General features: G+C 38.0%; 2 protein-coding genes across 2 annotated transcripts in view; one reads left to right on the forward strand and one right to left on the reverse strand.

Moving 5' to 3' along the window:
* The window catches only part of GTF2E2 (general transcription factor IIE subunit 2), a 40,274-nt gene that overhangs the window by 11,880 nt on the left and 5,457 nt on the right, over window positions 1-22,937 (reverse strand). The window contains exons 3-6 of the mRNA XM_060763809.2: window positions 8,965-9,056; window positions 6,204-6,311; window positions 4,616-4,798; window positions 3,338-3,431 (exon numbers count right to left, since the gene is read on the reverse strand). Of these exons, the coding sequence (XP_060619792.1) occupies window positions 3,338-3,431; window positions 4,616-4,798; window positions 6,204-6,311; window positions 8,965-9,056 (477 nt within the window). The remainder of the gene's footprint in view (window positions 1-3,337; window positions 3,432-4,615; window positions 4,799-6,203; window positions 6,312-8,964; window positions 9,057-22,937) is intronic.
* On the forward strand, window positions 12,971-20,554 carry SMIM18 (small integral membrane protein 18). Its single transcript, XM_060763800.2, has 2 exons — window positions 12,971-13,132; window positions 19,876-20,554. Exons 1-2 carry the CDS (start codon window positions 12,973-12,975, stop codon window positions 20,205-20,207), a joined length of 492 nt encoding a protein of 163 aa, XP_060619783.1. The 5' UTR covers window positions 12,971-12,972; the 3' UTR covers window positions 20,208-20,554.

Here is a 22,937-nt window from a genome sequence, read left to right on the forward strand (position 1 = left end):
GAATAGGAGGAAGACACCGTGAGTAAAGTGTGCAACAGAATGCAAGAAGGAAGAGGAGAATGCATTCCAAGAGCATGAGATGAGAGAGGGAAACAGCGTGAAAGGTACAAATGGGGAGTGCAAGAATCAACTGGACTGTCAGGCAGATTTCCTGAAAGATGTCCCAAAGTCACATAAGAAACTCCATAATTACAGAACGTTTGAAATAGTTTTGAAATTCAACACTTTAAACATCACTGTTTACCGGTTTCTCAGATGAGAGGCAACTGTAAAAATTGTGAGGTGGTTGAAACACAGTAGAAGGGAAAAGTAAATCTGCTGGGGTTGCAAAATTAGAATTTATTATTTTAATAATTTGCATGATATGCAAATTAAATACTAAAGTGCACATATCTGGTTTCAATCCCATCTACAGTAAATGTTTGATTTTTTTTCTTTGATACCTATGGACAGTGACTTTTTTTCTGTTCCTGCTGTCATTTAAAAATAACTTCTCAGTTTATACTGATCAGAGATCTTGCCAAGTGTTTTCCACTCTTATCTAATTATCTATGTTTGCTTACCCACCCCATCCCTCTTTCTATATATGTGCATTAAATCTCATGGTCTTGCCTTGTGTTCCAGGCATTCCTTTCTGCTGCCAGTATTGCTAAGTTGCCTGCTTTCCCTCTTTGCTCACTTAATATTCCATGTTAAGAAGTTATTATGGGTTTGCTGTGGTTTCTCTCTGATCCTTTAAGGATCTTCCCCTCAAAGATTTATGTATTCTGCAAACCTCTTGCCACGGCTATTAAGAGAAAAATATGATAATATGAATCAGACTTTTTTATTCAATTTTATTCAATTATTTAACCTTCCAACTCTAACTGTCCTTCCTGTTATGTTGAGTTAATTAGATATTTTTCTGTCAGACTAACAAAACTGGACTTCTGTTCTCAAGAGAAACAATTAGAAGAAATAACTATCTCAGATGAGAAGGAGCTTAATGGGAGAGCAATTCTAGTTAGGGGAAAAAATCCTCTTGTGTTGCTTATGGGAACATTTCACAGTATTAATGGAATACACAGCATTTAATAATATAAACAGCCCAAAGGCATTAATGGATGAAGTAATAAATATAGTCTAAATTCAAAAGTTTTACTTATAGATGTTTGAAAATGCTGACAAAAAGGCAGTATTAAAAGTGTGTTACAAAACAGGGAGAAAGTGGGCAAAGATGAATCTAGCAACCCCTTTTAGTGATAGCAGTCTACTTCTTTAGATACACTGACAGACTGATACTAGAACCATAGGTTTGAAGCAGAGTTAGATGTCCCCAAATGGGAAGGTGGCAGCTGAACTGCTGACCTGAAGGTCGGTGGTTCAAATCTGCGAGATGGGCTGAGCTCCACCTTCCCATGTGAGGACATGAAAGAAGCCTACCACAGAACAGTTCACATCCAGGCGTCCCCTGGGCAACGTCCTTGTAGGCAGCCAATTCTCTCACAGCAGAAACGACTTGCAGTTTCTCAAGTCGCTTCTGACACGAAAAAAGCAGAGAATGATAATTGTAGAATGTAATAAGAAACAGAAACATGAAAACGGTGACACTGCCCATAAAGCTTCAAAGCAGCAGGGAGTATTCTTTCAAGCATTCTATCAGTTTCATAGGAATGAAAAACCTTTCTTGCTGTGATTCCTTCCTGGATATACAATATGGAATTTTCAAGTAGCAGTTCCCAGAGGGGGAAAACATCACAATTCCAATCCATTACAGAGATATTAACATTTCTTTTTTTTCCTTTTTTTATGAAGCAAGACTAACATGCTATTATTTTTGAAAACGATAGTAGAAAAAATATTTCAAAGAGAAAGAAGTGTCCAGCTCATTATTTGATCTTCTAAAAAGGTGAGCACCCCGTTGTTTAAAAGTTCTGATGAAGAAAAATAATGATAATGCAGACTAAATTGAGACACCAGGCATGTTCTTTAACAAGACACTCATGACTATCAAAGAACACTGCTAAGCATCAAACAGTTTCTCCAATTTCTTTTCCAAGCTTTCTCTGCATGTATCTGTCCTTCAGAATTTTAGTGTGTTTACAGTTGAGTGTGTGTCTGTGTAAGTATCAGAAAAGCTGCTCTTTGGAGAATTTTTATGTTTTGTAAGTATAGGCAAAATTCATATAATTATTTACTTTTTAAAATACAACTATATATAAATGTTAAAACGCTGATACAATTTTGGAACCTACAACAAACACAATTACTTTCTCTGGAGATCATTGTTAGACATCCTGGTTAAAATAAATAACTTCCAGTTTGCTTCACTCCTCAGGCTTGCAATTGCAGGTTGATTAACCCAAACTGTTGACACATCCCTTCTTGTACAGAAGTGATATGGTTTTGGCAATGTAAATAAAAACTTAAATCAACGTGAAACGTAAAGGTAAATATGTCCCCTTGACATTAAGTCTAGTTATGTCTGACTCTGGGGTGGTGCTCATCTCCATTTCTAAGCCAAACAGCCACTTTTGTCGGCATGACTGCATGGAGCGCTATTATCTTCCTACCAAGGTGGTATCTATTGATCTACTCATATTTGCATGTTTTCAAACTGCTAGGTTGGCAGAAGCTGGGGCTAACAGCGGGAGCTCACCCTAAAAGTTGAACCGACTTTTTGGTCAGCAAGTTCAGCAGCTCAGCGGTTTAACCTGCTGCACCACTGGGGGCTCCAATGTGATAATTGTGTATATACTGTCCTGAAACAATGGCCACCCAATTGAATGATCCTGAATTCTGCCAATGAGAAGAAGAAATATTTCTCTTTTTGTTTCCTTGCACCTGTTATCGTTTTTATAAATCAATGACTTGTTAACCATTAAACATATTTTCTCCAAAACTGCAGAATCACAGCAGTTCGAATCATTCTTTATTGAAGATGCTTCTGTCTCATGTTCACTTTTGATGGTTCTTTTTTATACCTTTTCTCAACTTTGGGACATGTAAAAAGGTTTAAAAAGGGGGCAAATATGCCCCTTATTTTGAATCTTCAAAATTAAGCCCTCCAATAAACCAATGGAACTTGCCTTTAACAAGAAAAACTCCTGCAGCTAAAAACACAGGCAGTCTGAAAAGCTCTAGACTACAAGCACATCCTAGCTTTCTAGCAGCATAGGTGCCCCTTGAGCTACTACGTGGAGAGTACATAGTAGTTTTGTCATTTGGAATCAAAATGCTAAACAGATAGATTGAGATACTTGAATGATATTTCAAGCATTTTAACTATTGTAGAAGCAAGCCTAGCAAACATGATTATGCTTGACAAAGATCACTACAATGATAATGACATACAAACCTTCATCCACTGAAAACTGGCAGCTCTTATCATTGTAGAAAAGAATTTTCTTCTTATCAGGCCGTGTAACAAAGATGATTTGGTCCCCTAAAGCCTCAAATGAAACACAGAAAAAACACAGTGTTAACTCTTGATATTTTGAGATTCTCTACAAGTGAATTTGCAAGGGAAACACAGAAGATGTTCAACACTTTTTGGAATCTACATGAATGGCTCCTGCTAACAAATAATACACCTTGCATAATCTGCAAATGTTCTTAATCGGATAAGGAATCTTGAAGTCTAATATAATTTTGAAGGACTGAATTACTTTTGCTTAACAATTTCTCCATTATCTCATTGTTGCGAGTAAGAGGAAAGTAAACACTTAGTGGGTTGTTGTGAGGCCATGTTTCAGAAGCATTATCTCCTGATGTTTCACCCATATCTACGGCAGGCATCCTCACTTGCCTAGTTTCCAATAGACCTCACACCTCTGAGGATGCCTGCCACAGATGTGGTGAAATATCAGGAGAGAATGCTTCTGGAACATGGCCATACTGCCCAGAAACTCACTGACTTTTCCCTCCCATATCATTTAAAAATAGGATCCCAAATCATCCAACCAAGTTTAGTTGTGGGAGATTCAGGACAGATAATAGGAAGTATGTCTTCACACAGCACAAAGCTGAATGATGGCATTGGCTATTGGGAACCCATACACACACATACACGCACTCCTTGGTATTGCCAAGAAATGAAGCCGAGATAACACACCCTAAGAGGGGGAAAAATTAAGGCCGCGAGTTACAATCATCTGATAATAATACATTATGTTCAATACATTATGTCTTCCTCTTACTTAATTTTTAGAAATTATTTCTAGGCAGCAAAAATACTGATTCTTAAAAAAAAAACAATATTGAAGGAAATATGAGTTTCCCCCTATTTTTTCAATTTTTATAGGCCTTCACATGTCTAGTCTTTGTAAAGGTAAAGGTTTCCCCTGACACTAAGTCGTGTGTGACTCTGAAGGGAGTGGTACCTATTGATCTACTCATATTTGAATGTTTTCAAACTGCTAGGTTGGCAGAAGCTGGGGCTAACAGCGGGAGCTCCCCCCAGGAATTTGAGCTGACAACCTTTCAGTCAGCAAGTTCAGCAGCTCAGTGGTTTAACCCGCTGTGCCACCAGAGGGCCCCATCTAGCTTTTGTACTACCAAATAATTGTATGCATGCAAAATAATGCTTTTGTGGAGGATATAAGGAGAACTTCTCATATATTATGAAGTTGCTTACCTTTATAGCTTTCTGTGCATTGGGCAGTCCTTCCTCAATGTCTTCCAAAAGTATTCCTCCCAAGCCTCGCTGATCATGTTTATCCAAGAGTCTGAGTAGAGCTTTTTTATCTTTCAAATTGTATTTAGGCTTGAAAGCATATTTCCCATCTACAACTTCTATTTTGGGATTGTTGACAAGGGCCTACAACATACATGTAAGTTGTCAGATAACACGCCATAGAATAAATTCTAAAACCAGAAAAAATTAAACCCCCAAAGAAAGAACTGCCAGCATGATTCATTCTGATCAGACTCTCCAAACCTGAGTTCTGCAAACCACACATCACAAAAACGGATGATCGCACCCTTTTTGAGGCAGAGATATAACACAATTACCTGCCTTCAAATGAGGTTGTCTACTGTGTTCCTGCCTGAGCATCACTGCTCAAAGCTTTCTCTTTCTGATCATAAAGCAGCAGAGAGGCAGAACAGAATTGTGAAATATGAGGTGAGGGAGAAATCAGTTAAATTTGTAATGAGGTGTAGAAAATGTAGCCTATGAGCAGTATGTGGCCCCCCCAACCCCAGACTGCTTTTCAGATCTCCAGACCATTAGTCCCCAGATTATGTGTTAGTGTTTATTTTAAGCAATGCCCCCAGATCCTAATCAACTTCCAGTTTACTTCCCAGCTCAACAAAGTCCTCTTAATAAAAGGACTAAAAAGAGCCAGAGAGCATTAATAATAATAATAATAATAATAATAATAATAATAATACACTTTATTTATATTCCACTGTTCTCCCCTAAGGGACTCAGAGAGGATTATAGCATTTACAGCAGAGATAGGCAAACATTCAATGCCTTACAGTCAGATACAATGAGACACACAAACACAGACAAGGAAAAGGCTTCTCCTTTATTTTGCGTAGTGTAGGTGAAGCCCTCTGAGGTCCTGCAGTGACTCTGATAGTTTGCCTACAATTGGTCTAAATATGCAATGACTCTAATAGTTTGCCTACAATTGGTCCAAAAAGCTTCTAAAATAGGATTTTGCTAAAATACACATGTAAGTGTATTTGCTTCTTCCATACTACTGGTCTGCTATAATCTCCATCACAGTGTGGAACTCCAACATTTTATTTATATGTTATTTACAAGGTTGATTTTCTATTAGAAATTAAACAGATCAATATGTTCTTCACATTGATACTCTTGGAAAAAGATGATATAAGGCCATTTGTCAGACTGCCATTCAAAATATAAGCTAGTGCTATTGTTAAGGTAATCAAAGGAAGTCTTGACAGTTCTTATACTATCTACAGATTGGCATCTTGGAAGCAACCCAGAAGAAAGCTGCAACTCAGCACTGAAAGTCTGTATTTTTTCCGCCCTCCTTCACTATCTTTCCAATGCTGACGTTGCTAAAAAATATTCCAGCAAGACAGAAAATCAAGAGGAAAGGGAGCTGGGCAGGCATAACGTGTTTATAAACAGCAGCTTTACTGTCATAGAATTTGTCCACTAAACTATTTTGGTATCTAGTCAACTTGTGATAAATATATTTATTGAAATTGGTATCATATACATTATCCATTGCTGTTGTTACCTCACTCATCAGCCATTGTTTTTGCTTTAGTCCGATGTCTAGATGTTGAGTTTCATCCAGTATTTCTTCTAGAGTAAGTGGGTGTGTATCACCACGCTGATGCCGTGTCTGGGAAACAGATTAAATTTGTTGTTGTTTACTTATAACATAAACAGTGTATGAGTGACATACTGAAACTTGGGAGTAATGTAAACATACACAATTCATTACAGTTAAGTGTCTGAAACATAGTGTAACCAATTAAATACATTATCCTTCTTTATGTTTACACTTGTATGTATGTGTATACACACACACACAATAAATGTATGTGTGTATGTGCCTGGGATGTCCACTTACACAGACAAGCTCCTGCCTCCACAAACAGCTATAGCTTCCACTGCTAAGGAGACACTCTATACACATAATAAAAGTGGAAATATGTATGTGTGTGGGTGGATGGAGTGTCCACTTACACATACACACTCCTGCCTCTACAAACAGCTATAGCTCCCACTACTCAGGAGACACTAATGGCCCTCCCTCCCTCCAATGTCATTGCAGGTTATAGTGAGTGCCATGTACAAAAGCCCTGCCAATGTCCTTCACAAATGCCATACTTCCCTCCACTCAAGTGAAGCCTTTCATTCGGGACAATTTCCTCTTAGATTTATGTGTTTCCTCCACCACAGACATCCCAGTGTTTCTCTCTCTCCATTGGTTTGGAATTTGCATAACCCCGCGCACTGCCCCTTCCTGAACCCTTCCCTATTCTTTTCTATGGCACACAGCAAACAGAGGAATTTATTAGCAACTGAACATACTAGAGAGGTTTGGGGAGAATTCACCATGATTTATAGGAGTTGTAGGTACTGGGATGTAGTTCACCTGCAATCAATGAGCACTAAACTCCACCAAAGATGGAATTGGACCACACTTGGCACACTGAGCCCCCATGACCAGCAAAAAATACTGGAGGTCTTTGGGGAAAATTCACCTTGATTTAGGGGAGTTGTAGTTCACCTACATCCAGACAGCACTATTAACCCAAACACCAATGAATTTGGATCAAACTTGGCACACACTTGGGCGGGGGGGGGGGGGGGATTGGGGGGAACTGAACATTCTTCAAGGGAGTTGTAATTCACCCATAACCAGAGAAACTGTGACTTCCACCGATGATGGAGCTTAACCACACTTGGTGCCCACAACACCAATGACTAACTCAACTTTCTGGAGGGGTTTGCGGGGACTGACTCACCATAGTGGGAGTTGTAGTTTACCCTACAGACAGAGAACAAACTGAACCCCACCGATGATGCATCTAGAGCAAACTTGCCCAACATATGAAACTTTAAGTACTGATAGAGTTTCCCAGGGTTAACCCAGAATTATGTCAGTTGTAGTTAATTGCATGTTGTACAATTAAAATATTGACTTTTTACAAATAACCCAGGCAACACTGGGCACCGAAGCGAGTTGATGATAAAAATAAATCTTAGAAATAGGTCTTAACACCTATATATACTGATTATATATACCAATCAGGTCTATACATTTGTCGATGTTGCATTCTAAATGTATTACAGAAGCATTTCAGCAATTGCTAGGATTTGGGTATCTACAGATGGCATACTATCTCTTCCACAATTTCAAATCGTATCTAAAAATAAAGCCCACTTTCTAATAAAATGGATGGGAGAAATCCCTAGATCAAAGGTACCTAACAGCACTGTGTCTGGCACACAAACCAATAAAGGTTCTCCCCCTATGTAACATAGGTACAACTTTCTCTTAAAAATAATCTGATTGGCTAATAACAATCAGACTGCGTCCAAGGTATCCCATACATTGCAACTTAGGCAATGTTTCCTTCCGCTAGTATACAGGACTGAAGTTTGTCCCTTTTCTCCAGCATAACTATATTTCTTCTTTAAACTCACAGAAGATTCCTCTTCTCCCAATTTTTAAAAAAATGTGTTTCAACCAAGGTGTTTGTGTATCTAAACTGTTTTGTTTATGCAAACAATTCTGATTTCAAGCCAAGTGCAATCATCTGCGTCAACATCTTTATATGTTAAAAACAATGCAACCACAGAGGAATAATGGATATTTTAAAGTGCTTTAGTTACATTAGTACCTTACGTTATACTCATAAATACTGGATGCTTTGCAATGGAAAATATCTTGATTGAATACCTCTCAGATTCAGAGCTGACACTGTTAGCATTAAACGTTTTAAACAGGCTCATCTGCATTTAAGCCAACTCATTCTCCATCAAATCAAGGCCCACAAGCAGGATCTCTTGTTTGTAAAGTGATTACAACAACAACAAAATACTCCCAAGGCACTGTCATTGGAATTGGGTGCCTACTGATAGTTATAATTGATAGTTAATATTTTATTTTATTTCATTTTATTTATACCCTGCCTTTTCCCCAATGTAGTACCCGAAACATTTCACAGTGCAGAATTAAAGAAACTATACCTAAAACAATATATCCTATAAAAGTTTAAAAAGCATTAAAAAGACATAATAAGATGTCTACTTTTCATGCTCTGTCAAAGGGCTTCAAGGCAGAGCTAAAGTAAAGCATGACTCTTCCACTGCTGAATGGACTAAAACAATAGAAATTCTAGCTGGCAAAAAGAATGTTCCAATTAGTTCACGAGGACCTGAAATGTATGCCACTGTTTGCATTTTCCTGCTGCAATTTGTGCAATTGTGCAACAAAAATACAAATATAATTCCTATAAATTCTTGAAATATAATGATCATACCTTCATATAGTTCACTATCTTTGCCAGAACACCAAACTTGTAACCAGAGCCACCAGAAAGGGCTTTCAAGTTAAAAGATCCATTGCTGTGTTCTGTGAAGAAAAAACATGTTCATTTTGAATTGCAGGCATCAGATAAATACTTCTAGCTGTTACCATAGTCACAAAGAAAGGCTTCAACAGTCTTAGCATTCATTATGTTGTCTTCATAAAAACGGGCATTTTGCATGTTCACATCTGAGATATGCTCTGCATGCAAGACACAATAACCACACAGACACCTGGAGAAAAAAAGGTCACAACTTTATTTGGTTACAGCTGTAAATAAAGATTGATCCACACATGGGACCACACATCCAGGTATTGACCACCCCACACTTACAGCCCAGTGATCTTGAGATGCCATGAGAGCTATGTGCTAGGCTGCTCCAGCTCTGGTGGTGGTTCTCAACCTTTGATCCTCCAGATGTTTTGGATTTCAACTCCCAGAAATCCCAAGAATTGTGGGAGCTGAAGTCCAAAACATTTGGAAGACCAACAGTTGGGAACCACTGAGTTATGGTCTCTCAGCCACCAGGAGGCTATGGTAAATACCCATGCCCCACTGACTGACTCCAGATCACACACCCAAATCCCCCAACAGGACCTCCTACACAACTAATACCTGGGAGGTAAACTGACCACCCAATATAAATGCCAACCATCCCACAAAGTAGTGACAAATTAAAATACATCAATCACCCCACAAGTCATAGTGAGGACAGGTGGGATAATAATAATAAATAATAAACTTTATTTATACCCCGCCACCATCTCCCCAAAGGGGACTCAGAGAGACTTACATGAGGCCAAGCCCAGCAATACATTACAGCAACATAAAATATAAACAACAAAATAACATCACAATAAAATAAATACACCAATCAAGTAAAACAAACAGTACAAAATAACATAATGGAAAATAGAACACAGTGGGCGGGCCAAATGCATGACATAAAATGATAAAACACTGGATGAGATAGCAACGAAAAGGTACATTTGTGGGGATGAAACTTGGAGCAAACTGAGGAGATCTTGTTCCAGCGCTGTGGTGTCAAACTCATTTTCACTGTCTTTGCTTCAAAGGGCAGTTGAATTCATGGATGGTTTTTCCTTACCTCCCTCACAGCCCAGATCCTTTCCCCATGGCCTTCCTTGCTTCCAACCATAATTTTTTTACATAGTGGTTGGTAGTAATTAGTTTTTGCCCAGTTTGAGTCCCCAGATGTTACTGAATAGCAGCTCCTATCACTATGGATTATCCACCCTGCAGACTGTGGATTATGGGAATTGTAGCCCAATAGCACTTGTAACTCTGAGGTTAAGGATAGGTTAAAGGGATTTTGAAGTCAAATGTCATATCTATAAGCCGTGTATCTAAATTCAAACCCCTCTCCTTGTTAAACAGAACAAGTTGCAGCCTTCTGATGCTACTGTAACACAACTCCCCTCTGCTCTAGTCATATCTAAAGATGAAGAATACAAGAATTTTAGTTCAGCACCCGAAGGGCTACATAAAATGGCACAGCAGGGCTGGATTTGGCCTGTGGGTCTTTAAGTTTGACATGCTCTCCAGCAACTATTCTTATTAGTCACCCGGCCAGAATGGAAACCACATCTGGGCCACTCCGGCTGGGTGAGTGTGTTGGCACCCCAGCAGCCAAATTGGGTCCACGGCACTCTGAACTGTAACCTGGCTGCCCAGTGAGTTGGGATTTGGTTTTATTAAAATAATAGTACAATACGATCTCTGTAGCCTTGAGTTCAGTATCTGCTTTTCATTTATCCAGCTCTGACAAAATATGTCTGCTCTAGTACTTTTCTAGGTCCTCCAGCAAGATTCTATAGCAGTAGTTCTCAAAGTGTGCTCCGCAGAGCCCTCCTTCCCTTCTCCCTCCAAGCTATCCCTCCCCTTTCCTGCTTCTCCCCCTCCTGCCTCCCTCACATCCAAATGCCTTTTTCCTCACTTCCCTCCCCCCAAAATTTGTTTTTTCCTTACCTCCCTCACAGCCCAGATCCTTTCCCCCTGGCCTTCCTTGCCTCCAAAAGCCTATTTCCCTCCTACCGCTCGGGGGGTAATTTGAGTGTGATTTTCCTGCATAGCAGAAGAGAGTTTGACTGGAGGGCACCTGCGGTTTCTGTTGCTGCTGCTGCTGCTGTTGTTGTCACAAAGGATGAATCGCCATTTGTTGGTGGTGCTTTGATTGTGCTTTTCCTGCATGGCAAAAGGGAGTTGGACTGGATAGCCCCTGGGGTCTTCCACTGAAATACTGTTAAGTTTAAGTTGGCCAAAAATTTTGCCCATGACTTATATATAAACATTATATATAATATAACATATAAACATTTTTCGGGATTCCATGAGAACCTTTTCCTTCAAAAAGGGCTCTGTAGTTGAAAAAGTTCTATAGTGTTGTTGGGACAGAACTCCTTCATTTCAATAGGGCTTTCTATTAGCTATGGTTTCATGTATCCCTAAGTCCAAGAATGTATCCCACATGGATACAGAGATCAAACAGTACTGAAAATATCATAATAGATTTGTAAACTAAGAGGACAACAAAACAGTCGACCAGGATTATCTCCACGGGGAGGCTCTTGCATTCTTGAACACCATAACTAAGCAATCTCAAGACAGGAAAAGGATATTGAGAAGGGCCTGCAAAATGTAACAGAGGTTTGCACAGATCAGTGGTCTCCAGGTCAAGTGAGAGCTAGTATAGCACCAGAGGTTGGTAAATGGCATTTCTCCCTGCTCCCTCTATTGAGACATCCAAGAAAAATGCCATATTCAGGACTATTCCCACGGTGCAGAGCTATAGCTTCAAGAGGGGCCACAACTGCGTCTAGGAGAAGCTCACACTATCATTCAGTATTTCAGATCCCCTAACAGAGAACATCTTCATCTTGTTTGAATCAAGCTTCCATTCCTTCACCCTGAATTAATCCAAAACAGGCTTCAAACGACAATAAACAATTTCCAAAAGCCGTCCAATAACAAATGATAGAAAAGATGACTGAAAGGTGTTGATATTTTGATGATGCCTCAAGCCTAACTTCAGCTGACTATGGAAATTAAATAGGTCCCTTGGAATAGGGCTTTAAAATTCCCTTTCCTAAAATAAAAAGGGCAATATTTACTTATAGTGAGAAAGTTAAAAGAGTAGAGAAACTGCAACAATCTGAAGACTGCATTTGCTTTATTTAAGATTGGCTTTCATTCTTTCAAATAAAATGATACTGGAATTTGGTGCCCCATCATGAAAACTTTATTTTGTTCAAAGTAAAATTTACTTCAATGTGGACTTCATATGAAGGTTGTCAAATCAATATACATACATTTGTCAAATTCACAACGAATGTTACTTTCTTGCTTAATTAGTCAGTATAATCTTATTGAAGAAAATATTGCTTTCTCCCAAAATGCTTGAGTAAAGAATATTCCCGCTCCCGAAGATTATTCTGTTTGCCATATGTTTTCAACTGTGAGAAAAGCAGTCTATAGCAATCTAAATACATAATCAAAACCAATGTGGTCAAAATTTCACAAAATAAAAATCTACTGAACTACTAAAACTAAAATTACAGAAAGGAGCCTGGGAAGAGAAATCTCCTAGAGGTTATTTACAAGCTACTGTTGTAATCTCAAAGATTTAAAAGGACCATACCATAAACAGAGATTAAAGAATACCAGGAAGACAAAAGATGCTTACATCTTTAACAACAGTCTATGTGAATGTCTAGAATCCAGTTAAGGCCCTGCCTAGTTATGGATGGCTCATGCTACCTTAATATGCTATTAGAGAGCAAATAAATGTGAAGGCATTAACACAATAAATGCCGTGCTCTGATGAAAACAAAGACACAAAAGGCTACATTAATAATGAATGTATTTCATTTTTAAAGGAGCTGTGGATATGTGAAAGGAGGAGGCATCTGATCTGACATCTTATGTATTTCAGATTTATGAATGATTTCCTCCTCGGGCAGGGGTCTGATGCAAATGAGCATAAAGGAAGTTGTCAGCTGCATTCTGCTTCAGCCAATAGTAGCAGAGCTCCATCTTAGCTATACCAGAGGCTGTATTAAACAGCAGATCAGCACTGCTCCAGCATCCTTTCTGAAAAGAGGTAGGTCTATGCCTTTTTAAAAATTGCCTTGCACTTCCTGGGGGGAAAAACTGCTTTAAAAAATAAAACATACAAGGCCCTTATATCTTTAAAAATTAGAACGTTTAAAACAATTGTTTCCCTCAAATATGAAAGCTTGATTGCTCGCTGCTTAAAGGCAGAGATGCTTTTCTTGTACTAATAGAGAATCTTGCCATCTGTGCATTCATGAAGAATTGATGACCATCCATCTTACACAGAGCTCAACACACCCAGATGATATTTCGTGCGCCAATCTTTTTAGGGCTTTGTATGACCTGCTAATCAATTTTGTTATGCAAAAAATAACAAAAAAGACAGCATTTTTAATTATAGAAGCCTCAGCACGTCTGTTTTGTCTCCCAAATTAAACATCCATTAAGCTGCACAAGAAAAATGCCACTAAGCAAACACATTATATTTCTCTCTTAAACTAGCATTAGCTTTTAACATTTGACTACTATGTTGGATTAACATAGCATCAAGTAGTCAAGGGATTCTGGCAGTTTAAATGTCAAATGATAATTGCCCTAGGCTGCAATTCTACACACCTTTTCCTGAGAGTAAAACCCACCAGAGCTAGCTGGCTGCTTAACAGTATAATCCTATTCACACCTACTTAGGAGTGAATCCCATAGAGTTCAATTGGTTTTTATACCCACACGAGGGAACAGAAGATTTCAACCTAAATCTATTAAAAGATTCCGGATCTTACTCAAAACTGAGTTGTCTTACAATTCTTTACAGAATATATTTAATCCTGGAAACCTAAGCTTTTACTCTTCTTCACACAGCTAAATAAATTTCATTGAGTTATTAAGGAGGAAGCACTTCATTAAAACTGACATGTAAACATTAAATATTTAAATGCTATATGACTGTATGAATCTATAATGAAATGCAGAAATACTATGACAACACTTTCCCCTCACATTTTTAATTTCATGTTACCAGTGTCAGTCTTTCTAAAGCATAAACTTTGAAATACATACAGGGCACATATACATACACACATATATTTAAACAATATGTATGAGAAAGAAATCTAACCAGTTTTAACAGTTATGTTTGCTATCTAAATAAATATAAATAGATCTCAGTGTCGCATGTGTACTCCTACTGGCACATTTTTTTTCAAACTAGTCATCAATGACTTTTTAAAAATGTCTTGAATAAATAATGCACCCTGTTCCTAAATTCTCTGCAATTTATGTTCATATTCATATATACATCTATGTTGGTCTAATTCAAACAAGTAAAAACCAATAATGAAAATTCAGCCATTTCATTTAAATCATGTAGTTTCAAGCATATCCTTGAACAACTTTTGAGTCCTTGATGTTTCTCAACTATCAGGCATTTCTTTCCCAGAAAAGCATTCAGTTGTAAACATTTCTATATTTATGCAAGTTGAAGCTTTTGATACTAATTTACATTTTAAATACATTTTCTCTGTCTCTCATTACAACAAAATGCTATTTTAAATATATTTCAAACAATTTTACATGTTTCAGTGGAGTTGGCAACTGTAGGGGGGTGCATTTGTACTGATTTTCTGCCAAAACCGCCACCTATGAGTTTGTTTACTTTCAGTTTGCATTTCCTGTTTTCAGCTTTTATCCCCCCACCCACCCCTGGAATTACTAGCGGGTTAATGTGAAATAGTAAGATTTGCAAAAAAGGACAAAAGATTTGCTTCATTTTTGTGTGATTCCAAAACATTTTGGGTTAAGTTAAGTTCCCTCATCCCCTAATCAAATTCTTGGACAGTTCCAGGAGTAAGGGGCTTGGAAGTCCAATATTAAGGAGGCTGGGGACACAAGTAGATTGTAGCCCATAGCTTCTCCAACTGTGTTTTTCAGCATTCATTGTTGTCCTTATGAACATTTTGCAATGCTAAATACATACTGGACCTACATTCGTTTTTTAATACACGAAAGCCTCAGGAAATGTCAAAACAAATCAATCAATTCTCTTTTATTGCATTCTGGGGCAACCAATTGGCCACAACACACAAGTATATTTTGTGAAGTTGGTTCTCTGATTTTTTTTCCCCTCCTCTTCTGTCCTGTTGAAACTGTAAAGCAGGGGTCCTCAAACTTTTTAAACAGAGGGCCAGGTCACAGTCCCTCAAACTGTTGGAGGGCCGGATTATAATTTGAAAAAAAAAAATGAATTCCTATGCACACTGCACGTATCTTATTTGTAGTGCAAAAACACTTTAAAACAATACAATAATTAAAATGAAGAACAATTTTAACAAATATAAACTTATTAGTATTTCAGTGGGAAGTGTGGACCTGCTTTTGGCTGATGAGATAGGATTATTGTTGTTGTTATTGTGTGCTTTCAAGTCGGTTCAGACTTAGGTTGACCCTGAGGGCCAGGTAAATTACCTTGGAGGGCCATATCCGGGCCCCGGGCCTTAGTTTGAGGACCCCTGCTGTAAAGCATAGCGTAGACGAACTTTTTTTAAAAAAATTAAATGCTTAGATTAAGATGGTGTTGATTCTTCCCAGGACTCTCACTTAAACTTAGCTTATTAGCTATGTATTCATAGTTTCCACACACAGAGGGGTAGACTTTGTTCCAGTGGCAAAGGAACATTGGAAAAGGTTACACCTTCTAGAATATTAACCAAGACAAACTATTTACATTGCTAAATGAAGTCCAATAATTTAATAATTCCTGCATGGCAGAGGGTTGGATTAGATGAGCTATGGGGTTTCTTCCAACTATATGATTCTATTCTCAGAGTGGCCTCTTCTCAGATCTATCACAGTACAATCCAGAAAGATTATTTTTCAGGATATTATGTAAACTAAAAAAGAGATGCCTAGACACCAAAGGATGTTAATCATATTACTGGGGTAATCAAGTGTTGAGAAGCCTCCCATTCAATCTTCAAACAGCATGTTGCCAGTTTCTTAGTTTCCAGTGTAAAACTTGGCCCAACAAAAATGGTCAAAACATATATATGAGAAAACCAAGGATCACAGGATATGGGTACCACAAGATACCCCAAACTAAGGCCAGATGCAACTCTCTAAGGTAATTTACCCACACCCTTCCCTAAACTGTTAAGTCCCTGAAATGACTTGAAGGTCCATAACAACAACAGTCCTAATTAACTTGACTATCTCATCAGACAAAAACCAGGCCACACTTCCCATTGAAATACTGGTATGTTTATGTTGGTTAAAATTGTTCTTCATTTTAGATATTGTACTGTATTGTTCTTTCATTTATTATTTTCTTTTTTTGCATTACCAATAAGATATGTGGACTGTGCATAGGAATTTGTTCATTATTTTCTAACTATAGTCTGCCCACCCCACCCCCCACCAGTCTGAGGAACCGTGAACCAGCCCTCGGCTTAAAAAAATTGAGGACTCCTGGCCTAGATGCTTAGATTTGGCACATATCTGGTCTAATAGGAACAGAGGTAGGCAGTGATATCTAGGCAGGCTGCTTGTATGGACTCCTATTTCTGTTCCTCCTAGTTTTAACTTCATATTTTTGACAGCTATTTGCTGGTGGGAAAAGTGAGTAAATTCTTTTTCACTTTCTAAAGACATAGTGTTGTAATAAAGATCCACTGTTCATTTTCCTATATCCACTACCTTGCAAGTGAGAGGATACTACATTCAAGAGTCTCTTTCATATAATCAATTTATAAATGTAATAGTCTAGGGTGCCTTTGTGGCTGAGCGATACTGTTCCATAGGTCTGCCAACTGTTTTTGATCACCTTTGACTGTAGGTCTGTAGTCATAACAAAGTTAATAATCTTCCAAAGACTTCATAAAAAATAAAGATTGCTCTCAGCATCTGTTTGTTACATTTAGAAATTTAGTTTCTTGGGGTGGCTTAGTTCTGAGGACACAAGGGAATGCGCCTGCTTAGAAAGTGTCTTTACTTCTTTCTTTGTGATTGTTTACCATAATTTTTCTCTTGACTTTCATTTCCACTAAAAATTGCTTCAAAAATAAGAAAGGAACACAAGTTTAATTTTCCTTGGCTTTGATATTTTTTTCAGGTATTTTTTTTTCTTGATAACTGCAATGGAGCTGGACTCTACTTGTTAAGCATATTGAGAGGCTTATGGTTTGCTGATCCAAGTCACATCCTTTATTTCAGGGAAATGTTGCAAAGACAGGACCACAGGGGGAAGTATTGAAATATTTGTAGAGGATTGTCCTGAATACCCATAGATAATGCTTAGCACGTAAAAAAGGCAAGGACTTTGAAATAAAAGCTGTAGCCAAATGCTGTATGATATCATCAGGCAGCAGACAACACTTTGGACAGCTTCTGCCATTACTTTGTAGAGGAATTAAGGGGGGAAACCATGGGAAAATAACAGGAGAAGTGGGTGATGCTGTAAGACCCAGGTGACTCTTGAAGATTTAGACAGCTTAATATTCATGTTTCCTCTTAATTTCAATTTCTCTAGCTCCTCCTCCTAGAAAGAAAAGCTGTTCTTTGTAGGTATCTTGCACACCTTCTCACACAAATAACATTTTCTATTTTTTTAAAGAAAGCATTAAGAACCAGGAATGAGCCCATAAAGGGAACCTACATTGTAGTGAGTTGTGAAAGGAATAGCTAAAATCTAGATCTGAAGTGGATTTTGTGGGACTTTTCCCTGAGGTTAATTAGAAGACCTGCCTGAGAAGTGGAATTGCTCCTCTAGGCTCATTATGATCCAACTATCTTCAGAGGTGTGGTATGCTGTAATCTCTCTGGTAGTTACATCTAGAGAAATGATATAAATAACTGTATGGATTACTGCAATCCTGTGATTTGCAATCCATGTTTAGATCTCCAAATGCATGACAGTATATATTTTGACTTTTTCTATAAAAGTGTATGATCTATCAAAGTTTGTCAGTCTATTGTGGAAGAGACCCATATCCTATATGTTACTTTCTCTGAGAAATGTCATTTCTCTAAAGCTCCCTCATGAGATATGAAAATGGAGTTGTGAATGTAGAATGTCTGATTGACAACAGTGACTCAAACTGCAGTCCACCATTACCTTAATGAAACCCATGACAGCAGAGAGTGTTTGGCCTTTTTATCTACCCTCAAGCAGTAGCATCAGGCTCTTCTAGCTCTGAATAAGCAACTCAAAAAAATGGCTCAGAGCTCTATTGAAAGTGCTATGAAATTTCCTGTATTTCTGAGATTAATGTTCCTGAAGAGTCCATGATGGTGAAAACATTTCCTGGCTTGTCTTCTGACCCTTGTTGAGTCTAATAAAGTGTTCATGTTTCCTACCTGATCAGGGCAAAGGTAACACAGCACACATGAAACAGTTCCGGAGATAGACCTTGTATAATGGCAAATTCAGTAGCCTCTTCTAGATCCTCTCCATTGGGCACAACAGTCTTGGGATACGTGTGCCTGTGGACGATGTAACACAAACTGGATTTTCCAGTCCATTCTCCTATATTGCTCTTTCTCTTGATGTCTTGGTCATGTGTATACAATTGTAGAGTACAATGACAGCCTCGCTCCCACAACAAAGGTATGGTTTCTTCCAGAGACTGTGAGGAGAAACCTCTTCTTGAGAATTATACTATATTCAGACATTACTCATCATACTTCCTTGAGCATGGGGAGTGCCTAGTCCTACCCACTCTGCCATCACTTTCCTCACAAAGAGAAAGACGTGTCCGAAGAGTTTTTATTCACATGAGCAAGATCCCCATAGTTCTAGATCACAAGGAGTTTGAATCTCTTCTCTTCAGACATGTGGTTTTCCTTGTGAAGAATGTGGTGGCTGCAGTGCCCCTCCTATCTTGGAAGCCTAGCAGCCCAAGAAAATAATTTTGCCTATGTATCCTATGATACTGCAGTCCCCCGGGAGCCAGTTTCCAGAGACTTCCAAAGGAAAAAGGAGTTCTGTCACACTCTCAATGAGAGCGGCAGCACTGTGTTATCAGTATCATAGGATACATAAGCAAAATTATTTTCTTGGGGTGCATCTCTGCCAACGGTAAAGCTCACTGCCTGGCATGTACATTATTTTTTCTTGTTTTTCTGTAGAAGCCAGGATGTTGATGCTGATGGCTCCTGAAGAACTACCTACCACTATCACAGTACAACTGCTTTTAGAATCTGATTTACTTTTACTTACTGAAACTACTTTGCTAATTCATCCATTATAATGCTATATAAGCATTTTATGTTGTTTTATTTTTACCATATTAACCATGACGCTCCAGGATAGAAACAGAAGAGCAACTTTCAGTGTATCACTCACATTTACATTCTTAAAAGTTATAATCAATTAGAACTTTTAAAAGTTACGGTAAACTCATTCACAGTAATTGTTAAAAAAATTACTTCGGCAGTTAGAATAACTATAAGCAATACTTGTTGATAGCTCCAACGGAGATTACATTCAAAGTATACACACAACATTTGACAGTTAAATCTTCTACTTTGCAAATGACAGCACCCTAGTCTTGCAATGCAATAAGAAAAAACACGCCAAATTAAGTGCTGGAACCCAACTTTTGTTTTATTTAAATTAAAACTGAAAAGACAGTCAATGCAGACACAGCTTAATGCTTTAGTACTGACACTACTTGTAACAAGAAGCACCCATTAACAACCAAAAACACAATCTGTTTCAGATCTACTTTGTCAGTAAGGGAGGATAAAACATAGGTAATCCACTAATTATGTCTTCTGTTTGTATATTTCAACATATAGAGCAACTGCAGAGAAAGGGCCCAGAGGACTATCCAAACATGGCAACATTCAACATTAGCCGTCTGAATGAAACTACATCCCTCAATCACAACGTTGGTTTCCAAGTGCAGAAAATTTATCCCTTCCATGACAACTGGAACACTGCCTGCTTTGTCATTCTGCTCGTATTTATATTTACTGTAATATGTCTGGTGGTGCTAGCTTTCCTATATGAGCTGCTTGACTGTTGCTGCTGTGTGAAAAACAAAACCGTGAAGGATTTAGAGAATGAACCCAATCCCGTTAGATCTATGATGGACAACTTCAGGAAACGAGAAACAGAAGTGGTGTAGTGGTGGACAGATCACTAACACCTGCATCAAAACAGATATTCAGCATCATAATGAAGCCTCCCGCATCTTAGGACCAAGCAAGTCAGAGTCTGCTTAGCCTTAAATGTAATTATTAGCACCGTTTCTGTTTATTGGTGGATATGAACCTGAACTGTTCACAAAAATGCTTTTAATAATGGATGATCAGTCACAGTGTCATGTGGAAATGGGTATTTTTTTTCATTTTGTTTTATAATGAACTTGTCTTGAATGGAATTAATGATTTGAGTAAAATCTGGTTCATCTGACTTATTTATTTATTAGTTTATTTAAGTATTAAAATTTATCTTATTGCTGCGTGACTTTAAGTAGTTTCTGACTAATAGTGACTCAGGAAAAATAATAATGGGGTGTTCTTCACAGGATTTGCATTTGCCTTCCTCTTAGACTGAGAGTATATGCCTTGACCAAGATCACCCAGTAATTTCCATAGTCAGGGTGGTGTTATTAAAATCCTACCATCTGATTATTTCTACATGCAGGAAATCAACAAATCCAAGCTCAAAATGAAAATGAAGAAATACGTTTTACTAAAATAGCAAGTCATTAAAATATATCATGAGCAAGAACACCTTATGTGAATAATTTATTTTAAAATGTTGTAACAGTTTGATAGACGGGCCATTGTAATGGCAATATAGAACATTTTTAATACCAGAAAATATCTGTCATGTAAATAAGAGTTGTTATTAGTTGCAGATAATTTTTTACATATTTCAAGCCTTTACTATATATTATCTCAGAGCCCAGACAATCTCTTTTTGGCTCTCAGTATTCCCAATAGTTTACATTAGAGAGCTGTCAATATCACTGCATTGGTACATGGCTAAAACTCAACTCTGTTAACAAGAGACATTCAGCATTGTGTGCCTTTGTTTCTTAGATGAAGACTATTCTTTCCATCTTTAAAACAGATGGGGATGAAGCTCTACCCATATGAAATTAACCCTATTTCCTTGACCAATTCTGAACAGTGATATTAACACAGATCTGTCATTCAAGATAGCAAGCTGTATTTAGACAACCATCTCACCTACTACAAAATTTATGGCATGTAGTATGAGCATCTTCTCACACTATTTTATGATGGGTTTCCTCACTCCCACCACACTCTGATATGGAACAAGAAAACACAGCACAGTGACATCGGCATATGGAATTTTTGATGCAGTCAATTAGAATTTTAATTCTGACCTCTAGCTTGCAAGGTGATTGGATGGAACAAAAATGAGCTGTCTGTCTCTGTAGGTAGCAGTGTTCTGCTAACCACAGTCAAGCAGATGGAAACCCAACCTGGGGAAAGCAGCTGTAAAGCTCCTCAGCTACACTCAAAAGCTTTTCTGCCAATTGCATTACACTTTCTTTACAATGCCCTGTAATGATGAAATTGCATTGCATCACTGCAGTGAAAAAAGATGAAAGATAAAGGCAGTTACAAAGGAGGGAATAACTGAATGCTGGTACTTGCTTCACAATAGTGTTACTCTGTTTTTCTATACAAGTGTCCAGGGGAATTCTCCTCTTGCCTGCATAAGTACCTATAGCCAACTACCAAAATGCTTCCCAGCCTCCAACTAGAGTTCTTGAGGCTAGTAGATGGAGCCAAGAAAAAGCAGAGATGCATCTGCAGAAAGCACTTTTTTCCTAGTGGCTCTTTTTACTTTTTATTTCTTGGTGTAATTTAGTACAATTGTATAAAATTCAGAAAAATGAGTGTTGACCTCTTACGGAGGAAACATTCTCTTCTAAGTATAGTAAAGGTAAAGGTTTCCCTTGACATTAAGTCTAGTTGTGTCTGATTCTGGGGGATGGTGTTCATCTCCATTTCTAAGCCGAAGACCCGGCGTTGTCCGTAGCAACTTCCTAGCTCATGTGGCCAGCATGACTGCATGGAGCACTGTTACTTTCCCACAGAAGCAGCACCCATTGATCTACTCACATTTGCATGTTTTTGAACTCACCCCACTCCCCGGATTCAAACTGCCAATTTTTCGGTCAGCAAGTTCAGCACCTCAGCGGTTTAACCCCCTGCACCACCAGGGATATGCCTATATTTCTAAGTATTAAATTGTTTAATACATAAGATTTGTGTTTTCATTGCAGAGCCACACAGGCAGGCCCTAGCAGGTATCTATGCCAACAGAGAAACACCTTATTATGCTTAGTATGCTTTCATGTATTGCAATGTAACAGATGAGTGCTCCTACAAAGGGAGACTGAGACTCTCCACTCCCAACATATATGTTTCATGAAAATTCAGAAAATAATAGCTTTATCCAGGAGGATATGGGATAGAAACCATTATCACATGACAGAGGAACAGTGATTAGTTTATGTTAATACTACTAAATTTCTATATATTAATTTTACAGAAAAACCATCACATCAATGTCATCCTAAGAAAGCTAAGATTAAAAAACCACTCAGAAGAAAAAAAATTTAGAGTGAAAATCTTAGGGGGAAACTACACATCAAACCTCTGACTAAATGTCTCACAATTTCACTTCTTGATTGAAAGCAGAATTTAGGACATGGAAAAGATGTCTTCTTGTTTGGTAATCTAAATGATTCCTCCCTAATATAGAACTGTTATATACATCACAATGAAAACCATAAAATATCCCTGTGAAGTTACTTATGAAGGTAAGTGAAGGCTCCACTTTGAAAAGGTTTAACATGAATGGGGAAATT

The sequence above is a fragment of the Anolis sagrei genome, chromosome 2 (genome assembly GCF_037176765.1).
Source record: "Anolis sagrei isolate rAnoSag1 chromosome 2, rAnoSag1.mat, whole genome shotgun sequence".
NCBI classification, from domain to species: domain Eukaryota; kingdom Metazoa; phylum Chordata; class Lepidosauria; order Squamata; family Dactyloidae; genus Anolis; species Anolis sagrei.

Coding starts and splice junctions, on each gene's coding strand:
- SMIM18 (XM_060763800.2), top strand. CDS start 12,973: ATGATTTCCTCCTCGGGCAGGGGTCTGATGCAAATGAGCATAAAGGAA. Junction 13,133..19,875: donor AGCATCCTTTCTGAAAAGAG/GTAGGTCTATGC, acceptor TTCAACATATAG/AGCAACTGCAGAGAAAGGGC.